This window comes from Amaranthus tricolor, chromosome 1 (genome assembly GCF_026212465.1).
Source record: "Amaranthus tricolor cultivar Red isolate AtriRed21 chromosome 1, ASM2621246v1, whole genome shotgun sequence".
NCBI classification, from domain to species: Eukaryota; Viridiplantae; Streptophyta; class Magnoliopsida; order Caryophyllales; family Amaranthaceae; genus Amaranthus; species Amaranthus tricolor.
In genome coordinates, this window is record NC_080047.1 from 11,326,492 (window position 1) to 11,344,746 (window position 18,255).

At 30.3% G+C, this 18,255-nt stretch overlaps 2 protein-coding genes and 1 pseudogene across 2 annotated transcripts; 2 read left to right on the forward strand and 1 right to left on the reverse strand.

Moving 5' to 3' along the window:
- The first annotated feature begins 2,914 nt into the window (after positions 1-2,914).
- LOC130827760 (uncharacterized mitochondrial protein AtMg00810-like) lies at positions 2,915-4,030 on the forward strand (annotated as a pseudogene).
- Positions 4,031-6,988: 2,958 nt separating this feature from the next.
- On the forward strand, positions 6,989-9,996 carry LOC130800148 (protein IQ-domain 26-like). Its single transcript, XM_057663519.1, has 3 exons — positions 6,989-7,637; positions 8,878-9,084; positions 9,176-9,996. The coding sequence occupies exons 1-3, from the start codon at positions 7,227-7,229 to the stop codon at positions 9,773-9,775; spliced, it is 1,218 nt and encodes a 405-aa protein (XP_057519502.1). The 5' UTR covers positions 6,989-7,226; the 3' UTR covers positions 9,776-9,996.
- A 464-nt stretch (positions 9,997-10,460) lies between these two features.
- Positions 10,461-17,737, reverse strand: LOC130827849 (protein FAR1-RELATED SEQUENCE 11-like). Its single transcript, XM_057693756.1, has 5 exons — positions 17,726-17,737; positions 16,923-17,016; positions 11,224-12,106; positions 10,690-11,104; positions 10,461-10,562 (listed from the first exon to the last, which is right to left on the reverse strand). Exons 1-5 carry the CDS (start codon positions 17,735-17,737, stop codon positions 10,461-10,463), a joined length of 1,506 nt encoding a protein of 501 aa, XP_057549739.1.
- Positions 17,738-18,255: the final 518 nt, after the last annotated feature.

Sequence of the window (18,255 nt, forward strand, 5' to 3'; positions counted from 1 at the left end):
AAGAGTGAATGATGTCTTAGACAACTTCCCTTTAAAAGTGCTTATATTTTATTAACTATTCAAGATACATTAATAAAATCTCTGAACATTGCAAACTCAGAGCTTACAACCTTTAAGAGTGGAGTCTTTTGATGAATACTTCCTCCGTTCCATAATACTTGCTACATTTTCTATTTTTGGCAATTTCATATTACTTGCTACATTTCCGTTTTTAGTAATAAAACAATCATTTAAAGTTCTACCTACCCCTATTTTTATCCTACTCTATACTCTATACTCTATAATAAAATACTATACTATACTCTATAAAGTAACCTAACAATTTATTTTTCCTTTTTCTTTTTCAATTAACAATAATAAAATACAATATTCTATAAAGTAAATAATCAACTACAGTATAAGTCAATCACTTTTCTTAATTCTCGTGCCCATGCAAATGTAGCAACAATTATGGAACGGAGGAAGTACAATAGAAGACACACTTAGAGTTGAAAAACTCTTTCTCACCCCCAAAGCATTAAACCCTAATAAGACTTGTTGATAGAAAGAGAATATCCAAAAGTAAAACACAATGTAAAATTGCAAAATAGGCCCATAGTTGGCCTGCTAGAACAATGAGGCAATTGCTGGCTATTACTGACTGTTGTTACTACCTGCCTTGTTCGAGCACTCAAATCATCATAATCTAATATTTGAGCTTCTTTGATGCTCCTCCATCATGCAAATCAGTCCCCTTCCATCCACATCACATTTCCTAGCTCCAAGATGTGTGTCATGATTTGAATTACCATGTTATTAAAATCACCTCCAATATATGGTGATTTTGGCTCTTGCTCTAATAAAAAATTTGCTACAGAATAGAAAATAATACTCTCTCCTATTCAGCTTATGTGTCCTATTTTTTTATGGTCAAGTCACCTTAATTGTTCCATTTCTATTTTTTGTATGGGTTTTTGACTTTTATGCCCTTGGTAACTTTATCATATTTTCAATTATACCCTCCATTATCCATACTAATTTTCCTCCCTTACATTAAAAAACCCATAATACCATTCTCTTTTCTACCCTTAGGGTCCCACTTTTGACTCTCCTTAAAATCTGTAAAAAGTCAAATGGAACTCCTAAGGTGAATAGGAGGGAGTATTATATATAAAAGTCCGATATCAAGTTTAAAATTTTTGGCAATGAATCTATAACTACTATATATAATCATATTTTTCTATTTCTACAAAAATTTAGTTAAAAATTTATCAATAAATAATGCGTTAAATAAGTGTAATTAATTAAATCAATTATGAGTCTTTTTTGAATAGTAATCACTTATACGACGTTTAAATCACATTTTCATTGGAAATAAAGTAATTTTTTAATCGGGTGGTTAATTTGTAATAAAGCAAATAAAGGAAGCCAAAAATTAAGCTCCAGAATATTATGATTCGTGGGTGGTTCAATAAAGTCAACTTTTTTGAATTTGATAGACAAAAGTAAAATATTTATTCTTTGTGTTTTCTCCCAACTTTTGCAAAAGTAAATTAAATTAAAATATGTATGGTTTCCAATTAAAATAATTTTTCTCTATTTTTCTGGCCTGAAAATTTTGTTTTCATTACATTAATTTACTAAAAAATTACCTTTAACCTGACTATTCTTTTTGTCATTTAATGCACTCTTTCACAAGGTATTTGTCAGATTATAAAGCAAATACAAAAGGTAAATATAAGTAAAATTAAAGTAAAGTAAATAGCTAAAAACACATTGTTTTTCCCTTTATTGTCAGAAATTTTTTTAAAAAGGACCTTATACAACAATATTTCATCAGGCATTTGAATCACTAGTGTTTGGGGTAAATCTTTTGATTTTCATAAAAGGTTCTTATTAATTAGCAATCATTTGTCTTTTTCACCTCTTATTTTTCTAATTTAATATTAATGTAAAAAAACTGATCCTCCACTCCCAAAATTAATCCCATTTTAATTTTCATTTCTTACTTTACCTTAAAATAATTAAATAAAGTAAAATTAAAATAATTGATAAGTAAATATAATTTGAAATCAGTAAAAGAAGTTAGTTTGGTTTTTGTACATTTGCCAGTGCACATATTCAACCATAAATATCTTAAATTGTGTTTAGTTACAAATTTTAAATTGTTAATGTTAATAAAATTTACATCCAAACAAATCAAACAAAATCACATTTATTTATATTTAACTTATATATTAAAAATAAAATAAAAATTGAGAGGGATCAATGAATAACATCAAAAAACCAAATGGGGCAAATAATAGTAAAGATGAGGGACTATAATATTTCATTTTAAATCATGGATGGTTGAAATTCGAACCAGTAACCTCTTGTTACGCTGGTTTTCGATATCATGTCAATGAACCAACTCAACCAAAAGCTTAAGCTGATAGTTGAGGTCCCATACTATGTTACATACTATAACAATGTCAACAAACCAACTCAACCAAAAGCTTAAGCTGATGGTTGAGGCCCCAAGATATGTTATATACTCTAAAACGTCCCCTCACATAAGAGCTTATTGAGCTAGAAGTGTGAATGCACATAGACGTTGAATATTCCAGTTTAAATGAGAGGTGGTTTAGATTCGAACCAATGACCTCTTGTCACGCTGGCTTCTTATACCATGTCCAGGAACCAACTCAATTAAAAGCTTAAGTTGATAGTTGAGGCCTCATGATATGTTATATACTCTAAAATGCCTGATAGACTTTGAAATATTATAGACTTTGAAATATTTGTATATATCTTGTATTAGCTAAATATAGTATGAGTTACCTAACTTATAGCCTTGCCATTAATAGCCTAGATTATAGCCTAAATTAATAGAGATTATTGATTGTATATATATGGTGGATGATGCAATAAGAAGGACACGGAATAATATTCTTACATGGTATCAGAGTACGGCCTTAAGCAAGCCCCTCTTGCATGGTACAAGAGATTTGCTGATTTTGTGTCTGCTATTGGGTTCACTAACAGTAAATCAGATAATTCCTTGTTTATTTATCGGAAAGGGTCTGATATAGCCTACTTATTGTTGTATGTTGATGACATTATTTTGACAGCTTCATCTGATGATCTCTGTAGATCTATAATGGATCACCTTTGCTCTGAGTTTGCAATGAAGGATCTGGGCTCCTTGAATTATTTTCTAGGCATTCGTGTAACTATACACAAAGGCGGTTTGTTTCTATCACAGCGCAAATATGCCAAGGAAATTATTGAACGTGCTGGTATGGGTTCGTGTAAACCGAGTTCGACTCCAGTAGACACTAAGTCGAAGGTGAGTGCTACAACGGGGGGTCCATATGCGGATCCAACAAAGCATCGCAGTCTTGCTGGTGCCCTGCAATATCTCACCTTTACTAGGCCGGATATCTCGTATGCAATTCAACAGATTTGCCTACACATGCATGACCCTAGAGATGAACATATGAATGCTCTCAAGCGTATCATACGCTATGTTCAAGGTACTCTCCATCTTGGCTTACACCTTTATCCTTCCTCGATTGCAAATATTGTCTCTTATACTGATGCGGATTGGGGAGGGTGTCCTGATACGAGACGATCCACATCGGGATACTGTGTTTATTTGAGTGACAATCTGATCTCGTGGTCGTCCAAACGTCAACCTACTTTATCTCGATCCAGTGCCGAGGCCTAGTATAGAGGGGTGGCTAATGTTGTTTCGGAGTCCTGTTGGATTCGAAATCTACTACTAGAACTACATTGTCCTGTTCGGAAAGCTACAATGGTTTATTGCGACAATATAAGTGCCATTTATCTTTCCGGGAATCCTGTTCAACACCAGCGCACTAAACACATTGAAATGGATATTCACTTTGTCAGAGAAAAAGTTGCACGAGGTGAAGTACGAGTTCGACATGTGCCTTCACGTTATCAGATTGCAGATATTTTCACTAAGGGGTTGCCCCTTATTTTATTTGCGGACTTCCGGAACAGTCTCAATGTTCGTGATCCTCCCGTTTCGACTGCGGGGGTGTGATAGCCTTTGAAATATTATAGACTTTGTAATATTTGTATATATCTTGTATTAGCTAAATATAGCATGAGTTACCTAACTTATAGCCTTGTCATTAATAGCCTAGATTATAGCCTAAATTAATAGAGATTATTGGTTGTATATATATGGTGGATGATGCAATAAGAAGGACACGAAATAATATTCTTACAATGCCCCCTCACACGAGAGCCCATTGGGCTAGAAGTAAGGATGCGCATAGACGCTGAATATTCCACTTTAATTAATGGGTGGTTGATATTCGAACCTGTGACCTCTTAGGTCATGCTGGCTTCTGATACCATGTCAAGGAACCAACTCAACCACAAGCTTAAGTGAATAGTTGAGGCCTCATGATATGTTATATACTCTAACAATCAATAAGTACTATAATATTTTTGTTATTTGAATGAAATAACCCCTTTGGTACTTAAAAAAAATTAACATAATCTTTGAAAATCAATTCTTGCCTTAATTGAAAATCAAGCAAGTACAAATATTCAAAAAATGTCTTAAGTTTAATTCTTCCCCTCCGCTTTCCTTGGTCTGCATCTAATAACAAAAAAAAAAGAGTTGGTGTTTCTTATTTTCCTTAAAATTTCTATTTTTAAGATGCAATTAATTTTAGAGTTTTTTGGTAATTGGTTGACATTCTCAGAACAAACAAAAGAAACGGAATTTCTTTGATAGTGAAAATTCCTAATTAAGTAAAGGAATTTAATTACTAAATGGATGCTGTTAACCTTGGGTTCCAATATCAATTGCAATTTCCCATGTGAAATCAAACAAAAAAATAATTTCAAAAATTTTGACAAAGTAAAGATGATTGATAACAGAAGCCATCCCGAGTATCTATTTTTGCAAAGAAAAATTCACCTTTAAAAGCTTGAAAGTTTCCAACTTTTTTACTTAATTTAGTTTGGTTTTAAATTTAGTTTGGTTTAATTTTACATTTAATATTTTAAATCTTTAACATTTTAATTAAAATAAAAAATTTGAATTATCATAACTTGCAAGTCATTACCCAATTAAAATTTAAAATTTAAAATTTGTAATTTGAATCATGGATAGTAAGGAGGGAGTGGTGAGGAGTGAGTTTAACCAGCAATTAGGGTTGCTAATTGAGTTATTTGATGGACAAGCATGGGCTGAAAAGTCATTTAAACGCTTGACAATAAGTTAAAGGTCAACGGAGAGTCAAAGTCAATGGAGTACGAAAACCAACGAGATATTTAGGTAATTTCACAATAATAAATAAATAAATAAATGAATAAATAAACTTTAACATAACAAAAATAAATATAAAAATATATATTAATACTAATCAAATAACATCACATTATCAATTGAAGATTGGTTAATATGCAACAACTATATCAATTATCAAAAATTCAATGAGAGCCAAAGGTTGGTAAGTGGTTGAAGTCTAAAGATTTTTCTTTCCCCTTTTATGATAAGAAATTTAAATTTCACCAACTATAAAAAAAATCAAATCCTCTTTACCTTATGTTGTAATTGATTATTCTTAATCTATAATAGAAAAGAATTTTAAAATTTTAATAGAAAGAGGAAATACACCCCTCCAAAAATTTAAGAAAAAAAAAATCAATTCTTTTTAACTTTTGACTTCTAAGTACCATATTTAAGAAACTTATACAAGTCTTAATTTTCAAATATAATAAAAAATTTGAGTATGAAGTCTTGTTTCAATTAAAAGCAAATACACTCATATTCTCTCGACTCTCATTTGCTTTTTGATCACTGTACATTTATTATTAATTTGTATATTATTCTTAATCTTTAAGTTAACATATATTTAGTGTGATCTTAATTTAATATTCTCGATATAAGAATTATTAACATCAACTTTTCATAATTTTTAATTATATCATATAATCTAATAAAAATACCGTAAAATTTCACATGACATTCTCATTGTATTTGCTAATTAATAGAGTTTCTTCATCAAACTTTAATTTCCAAAATATTTCATCAACAAACAAAAAATATATGATAATCAAAAATTATTTTGACAATGACAAAGAATTATTATGATAACGTCTTGGAATATTACCCAAATTTGTCTTAAAAAGTATGATAACTTTTTTTTTGAATAATACTTGATTCATTAATAAGTTATACGACATTTATATCAGAGATAAAAATTAGCAAGTACATAACAACTTTAATCAATGATAATTCAAAATTAACAAAAATATGATCGTTGTATATGAGATTTGACAATTCTGAATATCCTCTTCAACATCGCTATTTGACACAGCCTTCTACGAGGGGGTCTTTCGATTTGTTGTAGTCTTGAGATAGAATTGAATTTGATGTAGTTGATGGTAATTGCAATTTTTTATGTCTGCTGCATTATCGCATTAATCTCTACCAATAAATCAATTACAAACCAAACTTCATTACTCCAAACTCTCACGAAGAGAGAGATCAAAACCCAATATATGAGTAGAACAACTCTCCTGTAAGGAAAGGACAAATATTTATTCTAATCATATTCAAAAAGTTTAAAACGGACAAATTTAAGGGCTTACCATCAACCATAAGGTTGATAATAGCCCCAAACCAATTATGGGGATTAGGATTTTTTTAGAGAGAAGAGAGAAAAAGTATGATAACTTAAATTAATACTTATATTAACAACCTAATTTTTTTCATTAAAAGAACAATACATTCTAAATTCTTATCTATTTTATAAGAAATATTATAAATTTATAACATATAATTACATTTCTATTCAAAATTTATATTTATATATACTTTTATACTACTTATGTTGTGTATTACACGAATTTTTATACTAATAAGGGTTAATATGTTCCCTAAGTAATTAAAAAAAGATAAATAAAACTAATAAAAAAAATTGAAGTTTAATTTTAACCTAAGCCTTTCCCTCCCACCCATAAAAAAACAAACATTTCAATTAAAAATTCCAATGCATCTAAATTCAATTTGCACCACTTTGCAAATGGGTCTCACATCCATTTAAAACTCCTTTAACATGTTAAAACTCTGACCCATCAATCAGAACAAACTCAGACCCATCTTTTTCACACAATTAAATAACCCTCTTTCCTTCCTCTCCCTTTATTTAAACTTTAAACCCATCTTTCCCCTCCATTTTTAAACACTCCCCTGTTTTCTTCCTGAACCACCAAAAATGGGCAAAGCTACTAAATGGTTGAAATCCCTTTTAGGGATGAATAAACAAAATGATAAGGAAAAAATGGTTAAATCTGTTACTAATGAAGATCTGAAGAGAGAAAAAATAACAAGAGTTGAAGGAAGATGGAGTTTTACAAAACCCACAAAAGAGAAAGTGAAAGAAAAGCAAAATGTTTGGTTTAGTAGAGATTTTATTTCTGAATCAGAAAAAGAGCAAACTAAACATGCTATTGCTGTTGCTGCTGCGACTGCTGCTGCCGCTGATGCCGCTGTTGCTGCTGCTCAAGCTGCTGTTGCTGTTGTTAGATTGACTAGCCATGGCCATGGCAGAGAAACTCTGTTTTCTAATGGTGGAAAACACAGATGGGCTGCTCTTAAGATTCAAGCCCATTTTAAGGGCTATTTGGTATGTGGGTTTTTCGTCTCCTATTAGTGTTTGCTTTGGCGGAAAACACTTTTCATTGAAAAATTTTTTTTGGATAAGAATCTTTGTAAGATAATGAAAAATCTTTTTAACCCTAGTTTTTCATTTTAATTCCCATGTCAAATCAAACTAATATGGGCAAAGTTCTTTCATTTCTTGTGATTTTTGTTTGTATTTTCTGGGATTTGTTATTGATTTATTGTTTTTTAGATTTGGGTTTTTTTTTTGAAATTTAATAGCATTTCAAAGGGTTTAATTTGGGATTTTAATTCTCTTCAAAAAAAAAAATTGGGATTTTAATTTAGAGTGATTTGTAATTTGTTTAATGACTTTTTATATACGGGGATGATTTATATTATACTGATAATACTGTGTATACTTTATAAGTTATATAATTATATAGTTTTAGGATGCAATTTTTATAACTTATGAAACGTGTGGATCTTGTATTTTTCGATTATATGTTTCGGTCTAATATAATATTTAAAATTTTAATTAGAATCACGGTACCAGATTGAATATCATAATAGTATTTTCCAACTGTGTGTGTGGAGTGTGCACTGTTATAGGAATTCAAAAAAGGACTAGTGTATCTAACTGTTAGTTGGAATTTGGAGAGTAGAGTACATGATTTCTCACTTTTTCTAGATATAGTAAAAGTTATTTTCTGGTACCTAAGCACATTTTTGAAGTTACTACTTCTAGATGGATTTGGCCAACCTTTTATTAGGTTGGTTTCTCCCCTTTTTCCCGTGTTTGCTTCTCCACTCTTTGAGTCTTCTTTTTGAAGTTTACTCTTGTGTCTTGAGCTTCATTATGTCATGCTTTTTTGAATTTGAATCACATTTTGTTCTAAGACTTGGACAAAATCTCAAGTTTGTTTAAATAATTATTCTTTTAACTTTTTCAATAAATGGGAATTTATCGATCTTGCTAACGAATATCCTTATAAAATTTTGTTAAAATCGATGCTACTTTGTGGAATATAACATCAACTTGTTAGTTGTCACTTAATTTGAGCTCTAGTATCATATGCTACCTTGTGGAATATAACACGTTTGGATCTGATTTGAAACTAGTACTTTCTCTGTCTTAATTTGTTTTCCTTATGTATGTTGAAATTTGAAAAAAAAGTACTACTATCCTAGGCTTATTGTGCTTAAGAAATTAAGGATTGATGTTATAGGAATGTGACTTTGTATTGTGATTAAACTAACTATAGGCAAGGAGAGCGCTTAGAGCCTTAAAAGGTCTAGTAAAATTACAAGCTCTTGTAAGAGGCTATCTTGTTCGAAAGCGAGCTGCAGCAACTCTTCAAAGCATGCAAGCACTCATCAGAGCGCAGGTGGCTGCACGTTTTCAAAGGGCTAGTCAAGCCCTGAGTCGGAGTCATAGATTTCATTCAGAGTTTCGAGCACGAAAATCCATGGTAAGATATCTCAAAAAGAATCAATTAGGCCAAATTTGTTTGCTTGCTACGGTCTAAATGTGACGCTGTTCTCTTTGTTTTGTCTTAACAGGAAAGGTTTGATGAATCAAGAAATGATCATTTCCATAGCAAAAGACTATCGACATCATATGATCCATATATTAATCCATATGAAGGGAGTCCCAAAATTGTTGAAATTGACACATATTATAAGCCAAAATCAAGGTCTAGGAGGATCAACATCAAACCAACATCCTACGATTTTAGTGGCGAAGATTTACAATACCCAACAATGTCTTCACCTCTACCATGTCCTTTCCCTGGCCGGGCCCAAATAGATTGTCGAAACTACGATTGGAGCTTCTATGGTGATGAATGTCGGGTCTCATCAGCTCAAAGTACACCTCGGTTTTCAAATTCAGTTCGATCCAATGGGCCCCCTACACCCACCAAGAGTGTATGTGGGGATAGCTTCTTTAGGCCTTGTTCGAACTCCCCTGGCTACATGGCGGATACAAAATCGTTTCGAGCCAAGCTTAGGTCCCATAGTGCCCCTAGACAAAGGCCGGATTCCCAACCCAAGAATAGGGTATCATTGTATGAGATGATGGCTGCTAGAAACAGTATTAGTGGTGTTAGAATGCAGAGATCTAGTTATTCTAAAGTTCAAGACTACTCCTTGAACTTGTGAAGTGTACGAATCACTTTGTGTTTAGTGTGAGTAGTGACGCAAAATAGAGTTTGTAGAGTGAACAATAGAGAAATTGATGACACTTACTCTTAGACTTAATTGTGTTTTTAGTGGGTCAATGTTGCCCTTTTGCAACTGATAAGTAAAACATTAGAACACAGGGTGCTTGTGTATATTCTAAAGATATTAACTTTCTATCAATGGAAATGAAATTCTCTTAATCTTTTTCTATTCTCAAACTTTAGTAACTTATGTGTTTATTTATGGGCGATTTTTAAAGGTACGCGGTATGCTTAACCGCACAGAATCCTCAAATCAAATAGATCTTATATAGAATAAATCACATGCCCTCTTATTTTACCTATTAGTCTCATTTCTTCTTTTTTTTTTATCATTATTCATTTATCACTCTTAATTGTATTTATTCTTAATCTATAAGTTAAAATATAGTCATGTAGGATCTTATTGATTCTTCATAATACAAGGATTATTAATATCAACTTTTTATAATTTTTAATTAAGAACAATTAGAGATAATTAATGCTAAAATGTTGTCTCGACAAGTGTGATAAATTAAATTAAATTAAATGGTTTGAAAAAGAGGTACTATTGAAATTTCATACTTATGAGGCAGAGTAATTGATTGGAGGACTACTTAGCAAATAAAATGGTCTTATGTTCAAATTCATTCATTAAACATCATTATCACCAACCTAATTGGTCTGAGAGTGGCAGTCATGTTATTATGTACTCGTCTTTGATCGATTTCTTGAATAGCGATGTCAACCTAATAATATTTAAACAAGTTTATTAAAAGCATTTCATGGAGTCATCTAGATAATATAAGAATTTAAAGAAGAAAGCAGAAGAGTAATACCGAGAATAACTAAAATGAAGTTATATTGAAGACATACCTGTTTCACAAAATCTTTCAGACTAAAATTAGAAGAAACAAACTTCTTGATGAAAGCATTTATCATCTCTGATCTTCCTGTAGTTATCATCCCACCAAAAAAATGATCACGAAGATACGCGGGTGCCCAAAATCCTTTAACATTTTGCAAACCTTGAATGTGTTTATTCTCTTCTAGATTATACTTATGGATCATTGTATTCCACTTATGTTCAAACTCTTCGGGTATAGTTGTCTTATATGCCTCATAAAATGCCACACACCAATCTGGATAGGCTGTGCGGAGAAGTGCTGAAAACCAGCAACTGAATTTTGAAGTTATATGCCAAATACAGTAGCTATGTTTCGTACTTGGCAATTCTGTTGCAATTGCTTCTGACATCCAAGGATCCTGATCAGTTATGATGGTCTTTGGAGTATTTTTCATTATAGTGACAAAAGTCTGCATTATTCAAGTGATAATGGTTTAGGACAGAATTAAATAATTGATGAATAATAATGTAGAAATAAAGAAAGAAAATGTTTATAAATTAATCTTACCTTCATCAACCACCTAAAGGTAGATGTTTTTTCATTACGAAGGAGAGCACAACCAAATAAAATAGTCTTTCCATGGTTATCGACGCCAACAAAAATTCCACAAGGCATGTCATATGAATTCACTTTGTAAGTCGTATCGAAGACAACTACATCACCATATCTTTGGTACAATGCAAAACTTTGAGATTGACACCAAAATAGATGTTCAAGTCTCCTTTCATTATCCATGGTGTATGCATATTGAAACAAATTATTTTCCTGCTTTGCCAATTTCATATACTCTAATAGGCTCTTAACATCATCATCACCAACCACTTTCTTAACTTTAGCAAACAAATTACGAACATCTCTTTCAATGAATGACAACTCCCCATGTTTGATTTCCTTTTCAAGCTCCATGACTCGAATTATTTGTCTAACTGAAAGTCCAGCTTCTTTATACAATAAAATTTGCTTCTCATCCTGTTGACTAATAGAACGATTAGCCGGCAAAAATCTCATTTCTTCAGAAGACAATAATTCATGATTATGCTCTTTAACAAACTTTGTGACATGCCATTCTTCCGGGAATATATCGAAACGCTTTTTCAACGTTATACGCATATGTGCCTTGCATTCACATTTTGAAGATTGTTTATGCCTTTGAGATTTGGATAAGTCAACAACTTTCAAAGGCTTTTTCCCCCCACGATGGCAGTAAAAGTCTCGTCTAATCGTCTTTCCATGTTTATTAGTGTCCGATCGATCTTTGCGAGCCACATATCCATGGCGTTTTGCATAGTTGTTATAGTATGCATAAGCCTCTTCTTGACTCTCAAAAGTTTGACCAATAAAAGGTTCACAGTCATTCTCCACAACAAGAGTATCATTTAAGTCAAAATCTAGCATCGGCATTGTCTGTATACAGGAATTGAATGGGTCAATAAAGTGTATGTAGACAATTATTTATTTTTTTTTTTAAAAAAACATACCTTAGCTTTGATAGTAATTTCAGGAAGTCTTGTTCTATTGATACCCCTTCCACAAGTTGTAGATAAAAATATACTTTGACAATGTAGAAGATGAATATGATAAATTTTAGGAATTGTATTATGTTGTTTCAGAGATAGTTTATAAAGGGATGTAGAGGATGAAGCAGCAGAGGAAAAATTAGGCGCCAAAGAAGTACAGAAGAGTAGCGCCATTGCAATTTGTTTTACTTGTTATCAGTATAATCTCCCATTTAATGTGGGAACTTTGTTATTAATTGTATTTTTGTCTTTCTATCTCCCAAGAAGAAATAAAACAATACATTTATGATTTATATGGGAAATAACAAAGAATCTTATAAGCTATTAATGGTTATATGTAGCCCTTAGGGCTACATATAACATTTGCCTTTATAAAAATAATCAACAGTTTCTTAATTTTTCAATTATTCAAATTTTACACTTTTTATTATTAGTTTTCAATCTATTACTTTTTTTTATTTTTCTTTTTAATATTAGAAATAAAAGTTTAATTTCAGTTGGTTGTAATGGGTGTAACAAAAAATAATTGGATGAAAGAATATGAGGTTATAGACATACTTTTTCTGTTTTGAAATACTCACTATATTAGACTTAGTGATGTTCCTCTTTTAAGTTTATTTTATAAATTGCGGTTAATGAGTAAAAACAATATGTCAAGTGGAATCTTATTTGCATCGTCTAATCGGTTACGTTTAAAATATTAAATTTTTATAATTTTATTTAAGTATATTTAACATATAAATTATCAAAATTAATATTAAATTTCATAAAAAATAAAATGTAACAATTATAATAAAAAAAATATTCTAGTAAAAATTAACTAACATAAAATCTAGTGGGATGGCATTAAACTACAATGAAATGGCACTACATTCCCATGTAAACATTCCATGTGTTTTTAAACTTAAGATGAAGTCTAAATGATGTAAACACCTAAAAGTTATAAAACCAAGCACATAGCAAAAGTTAAACCTTGGTACTAGCAATTTTGGATTTCATATTTAAAATATACCAAGATAAGAATCCCATATTGTTCCTCTAGTTATTAGCCCACCAAGGCTCCAAGTCCCACCCAAGATAATCTTCCATGTATATAAAGTGTAACTAACCCTATCTTAACAATATCCACATACTACATTCATTTAAATTAGTAAATAAAGTTCTTTTTTTAAAAAATAATATTTGATGATAAATGAATAGAGGAAGTAAATTGTGTAGATAAATTAAAAGAAAGTTAAAATGTATAGATGCGATTAAAAAAAAGTGGTTGGCTATGTATTAAAAAATGGCGCAAATAAGTAAGACGAACCAAAATAGCAAATGATACTATTAAGTAGGAGGATGCAGTGATATGTTTCCAATTTTCCATTTACCAAAATTAGAGCAAAATATTATAAGTGATTACTTTAAGATTATAAGTAACTATTTAAAACAATAAATCAAATCAATGTATATTGGGCCACAAAAGATGGTCTCACTTGAAAATTTGTGAAATGTATTACTCTTGACTAAATTGAACTTATTATTACTAATATTAATCAATTGATTGACTAAACTGAATTTGATTGAACTAAACTAAACTGAAAATAGAAAAAGGTAACATTTGTCTTTGTTTCTTTTAAGATTTTTCTTGTAATTCACTTTTCAGTTTAAGTGAATTTATTATTGAAAATGATATATTGTAAAGAAAATGTCATTTTAATCGCAAATCTAGATGTATTCCATGGAGGGAAAACTCCCTATTCAAAAACTATACCATACTATCAAACTTTTACATATTTTTGAAATAGAAAACATTATAGACGCTCCCCTAACTTTAGGCTTTTAAGTGTAGAGTTTTAATTTCTCAATAATGTAGGATTCCATGCAGGTTCTCAGTACAGAATTTGGCTTCTTTATGTTATTATTAGTAGTATATTCTTGCACAAATTAAAGAAGGCACACTTTTCAAAAGCTTGGAGCCGATTTCTTTTGGATTATTTGACCCATATGCTTCCCTTTCTTCCTTCATTTACCCTTTTTAACTAATGATTTTATTTAATCATTAGATTAATATGGTATTAATATATATATTTAGGGTTAATCCCATTGCTCTATGATAAGAATATTCCCTTTAAACTATTAGGGTAGTCAGAGATCATGAGCCTCACCCACATTCAAATTTTCAAATTATAGTTGTTGCTCAATCATGCCCAACGGTTATGCCATTTCTAAGAATTAGTGAGATCTTAATCTGTAAAGAAAATAAATTATTCATTACAAATTAATTAGATTGAAATATATAATTTGATGCTTAGTTAGGAGTAGGGACATTAAATATAAAAATTTCATGTAACGTTTGGAACTAAGAAATTTAGTGTAATTCAATGGTAATGATTTGTGTAACTTGAATATTATGTAGGATATTTTTTTATTGTATAAATAAGTAAACTCTTTTTAGATATGAACGACTATAATCCCACGTCCTAAACCACCATAGTCTCACTCCTCCCCCTCACATTATACACATCAGTTAGTCTCTAGAGAGACTGTCTCGTTAAGAAACGTATTTTAAACCCAATTCATTAAAAATTAATGTCTACTTACCGTATTCTTAATGCCTATTTACATTATCCTGAATGCTTACATTTCGTATCCTTTATGTCTACTTTCAATATCTTAAATGTCTACTTACATTATTTTTAATGCCTACTTATAATATTTTACAAAATATATAATGGATTGGCCCAATTAGAGATGGTCTCTCAAAGAAACCGTCTCTCACATGAATTTGTTCACATTATATATGCTGAGAGTAAATACATATTAAAAATTGATTATTAGAATATAATTAATATGTGAAATTATTTATAACGAATGAGTAAAATTTTGAATTATTTTCAATAACAAAATGGCACATTTAATTTTTCACGCTATTCAATGCACTTATTCAATAATTAATATTTCTTATTACACAAAACGAAACATTATAAAACGTGGATATTAATTATCTTTGCATTGAGATGAATCAAACAACATTTTTCTTGACTATGTTTTAATTTATATATTAAAAATAAATACAAATTAAGAATAACAAATATAATGCCAAAAAATAAATGTTATATTTTCAGTGAATAGGAGGGAATATAAACCTTTTCATATAAAAGCCATAAGAATATGAATCATATTTACATTTAGTTATCACAAAAAATAATATCAAAAGCTAATTATATAGACCCTTTATGATCTCATGTTCATCAAACATTTTGAATTGTAGAATTCACATACATAGCTAGAATTACTTCTATAACATAAGTTAGATTGTGCAATTTCTAATTTCTAAAGCATGATGAACAGATTGATTATTTTTTTCTTAGACTATAATAAAATGGGAGTATGTAGAGTAAGAGGAACACATAATCCAAAAACTCTCATCAGTAATGATTAATGGATGTTTGAGGGTTTGAGATTTATGATTGATGGCAATCAGAATCTCTAGGAAAGAGAATAAAATCCTTGTAAGCTTACATCATCAATGCCATGATCCTCTGTAAAGGTAATAAAGAGGAGGTTAATAATACTCCTATGCTCTTATGTGTAGGTAATTAAACGACCTTTTTTTGACTGGAAAAATGTGCAAAATTTACAGCATGACATAAAGGACATCTCGTACAACATGTAGATAAGAATCTACCTTGCATTGTGCTCCACAACATCTTATCTTAATATCATTGCCACTTTAAAATCATACTCGCCCGAATCAATTTAGTTGTTCAATTTGCTTGGACACGGTTATTAAAGATGGTGAGAGGTCCATTAAAAAGGGTAAATAGTGAAGGGTAGTTGGGTAAGTAAGGTATATGGGGGTATATTCGTAATTATGTGTGTGAACTAAGGATATTTAGGTAAAAAAAGATTGACAAAAATAGAAATGTGACAACTAAAATGACTTTGCCAAATAAGGAAATGGGACAACTAAAATAATTCGTATGGAATATTTTATTTTAGTTGAAATAAATATTACTCTTATTATTCTGGTAAAATTTTTGGTTTTGTTCTTAGGTGTAATAAAAAAAATCATTCACACTTATAATCATTTTGATTATGAAAATACAGATTTTTAATTGCAAGTGAAAAAAAAATAAAATTTTCCTTAAACTGAGAATTATTTATGAGATGTCAAATAAAATTATATCTAGTGAATAATTTTGCATGTTAATTTATACTATAATTTATGACAACTAAATCATTTTAGTTTTAGTTAAAACAACATATTATATTTTGATACTCATTTTACCGAAACACATTATTTTGGTTGGGCCTTATAGCTAGTAATAGAAAACTAATTGAAAGAGAAAATAGAAAAAGAAAATTGTTTTTTCTTTTATTGTTTTTCTTGTGCTAGCACATCATTGATCTAGATCTAAGTAGACTAATTAGTGTTATCTAATTTAATACTCAATCTATATATTGTGTACAAGCTGCGCATTAGATATACATTTTTTATGGGTTATAGATGGTTAGCAATTTTTCTCGTATTCACACTTTGACGTCTATAAGTTCCTACAAGGAGTGCCTTGAGCAAGGCAAGAAATTAAAGAGCTGCGTTGAAAGAGGCAAGGGGTGCATGTCACATGTTTTGAAGAAGGCACGAAACAACACCAATCGGTACCAGCTGCCAGGATGTGGTTGCTCAAGCAAGGATCTTGCTCGTTTGAGCACGTGTGCAAGGCTAGAATTGACTTTTCTATTTTACTCGATTCTTGGGGGGCAAGTTTGCTTAATGGGATAAGGTTATTCTAAATGTTCAGATCTATATAGACCCTAAATCAAATTCAGAATCACTTAAGTTAAGGATAATTCAAAGGAAAAGGAGTTTGGAAAACATAAAATGCTTTCGTATTAGAGTGTGTATGATCTTGATTAAAGGTGAGATCTTTGAGCTTGAAAAGTTGTTTCAAGCATTATGAGGGTTGTATCATTATTGTATTTAGCGGTGAAGCCAAGATTTTTTGAATTAGGAGGGCCAATTAAATAATCGATATACTAGCAAATTATTTATCATATTTACTTAGTTAAACTATGAAAATTTTAAAATCATGTAAATTGAAATGAACTTGAATCATAGCAAAAATTATATTCAATAAAATGGAGTTGAATTAAGCTTTCCTACAATTATCCATTTTGAAAAAATTTTTTTACAGTTTTTTACTCCATATATACGCCTAATAAATCTCCATAAAAAAACCATTAAAATTAAGATAACAAAAATATAAACATACACACTAAAAATGATGAATACAAAATCATGAAAGACAAAGAGTAATGACATTTTAATATAAATGCATTAGTTTATCAAAATAAGGTAGTTTAAATTAGGATTTGATCACTTAATCTTAGGTTACGAATGTGTTACTCCAACCATTGAGCTATAGTAATTTTTGTTATGATTTTGCACTCTTTAAACTATATATCATATATTAATAACGGGGCAAAAGCTAAAAGTACATAAGACGGCATTTTCGACAAGGGAGGTCGGGCCTTCCCCGGACCCCCATGTAGTTCGCCCTTGATTGTATTGTTGAATTATTATTTATTAATGATTTACAATCTTAGTTTTAGGGGGAGCTGTAACACCTCTTAAGTTATGGTGTGTTCTTGTATTCATGTTTGTTTCCTGTTTGATCTATGATATTTTTTCTCTTCATTTTCTTATTCTTCTTCTTCTTCAAAATGAGGTCTTTATACCTTTTATTTCAAGGGTTTTAGGTGTTTGTTAAATCACCTTTTTTGTATAGGCTTTTCATACCTGATGGATTATATAAAAAGCTTGTTGCTCAAACTATTGTATTCATACAATTCAATTAATAAGAGAGTGATAGTTGTATCTTTTGGTCACCTTCTAACTAAAAGCACTGGTATTTTTGCATGTAGGGTTCTTGTTCCAAAAAAATCAAATATTAATTCAAATTAAATACTAAGATTTGACTATATGAAATGATCAATACTTTGAACGTTTACAAAATAAATGATTAGAC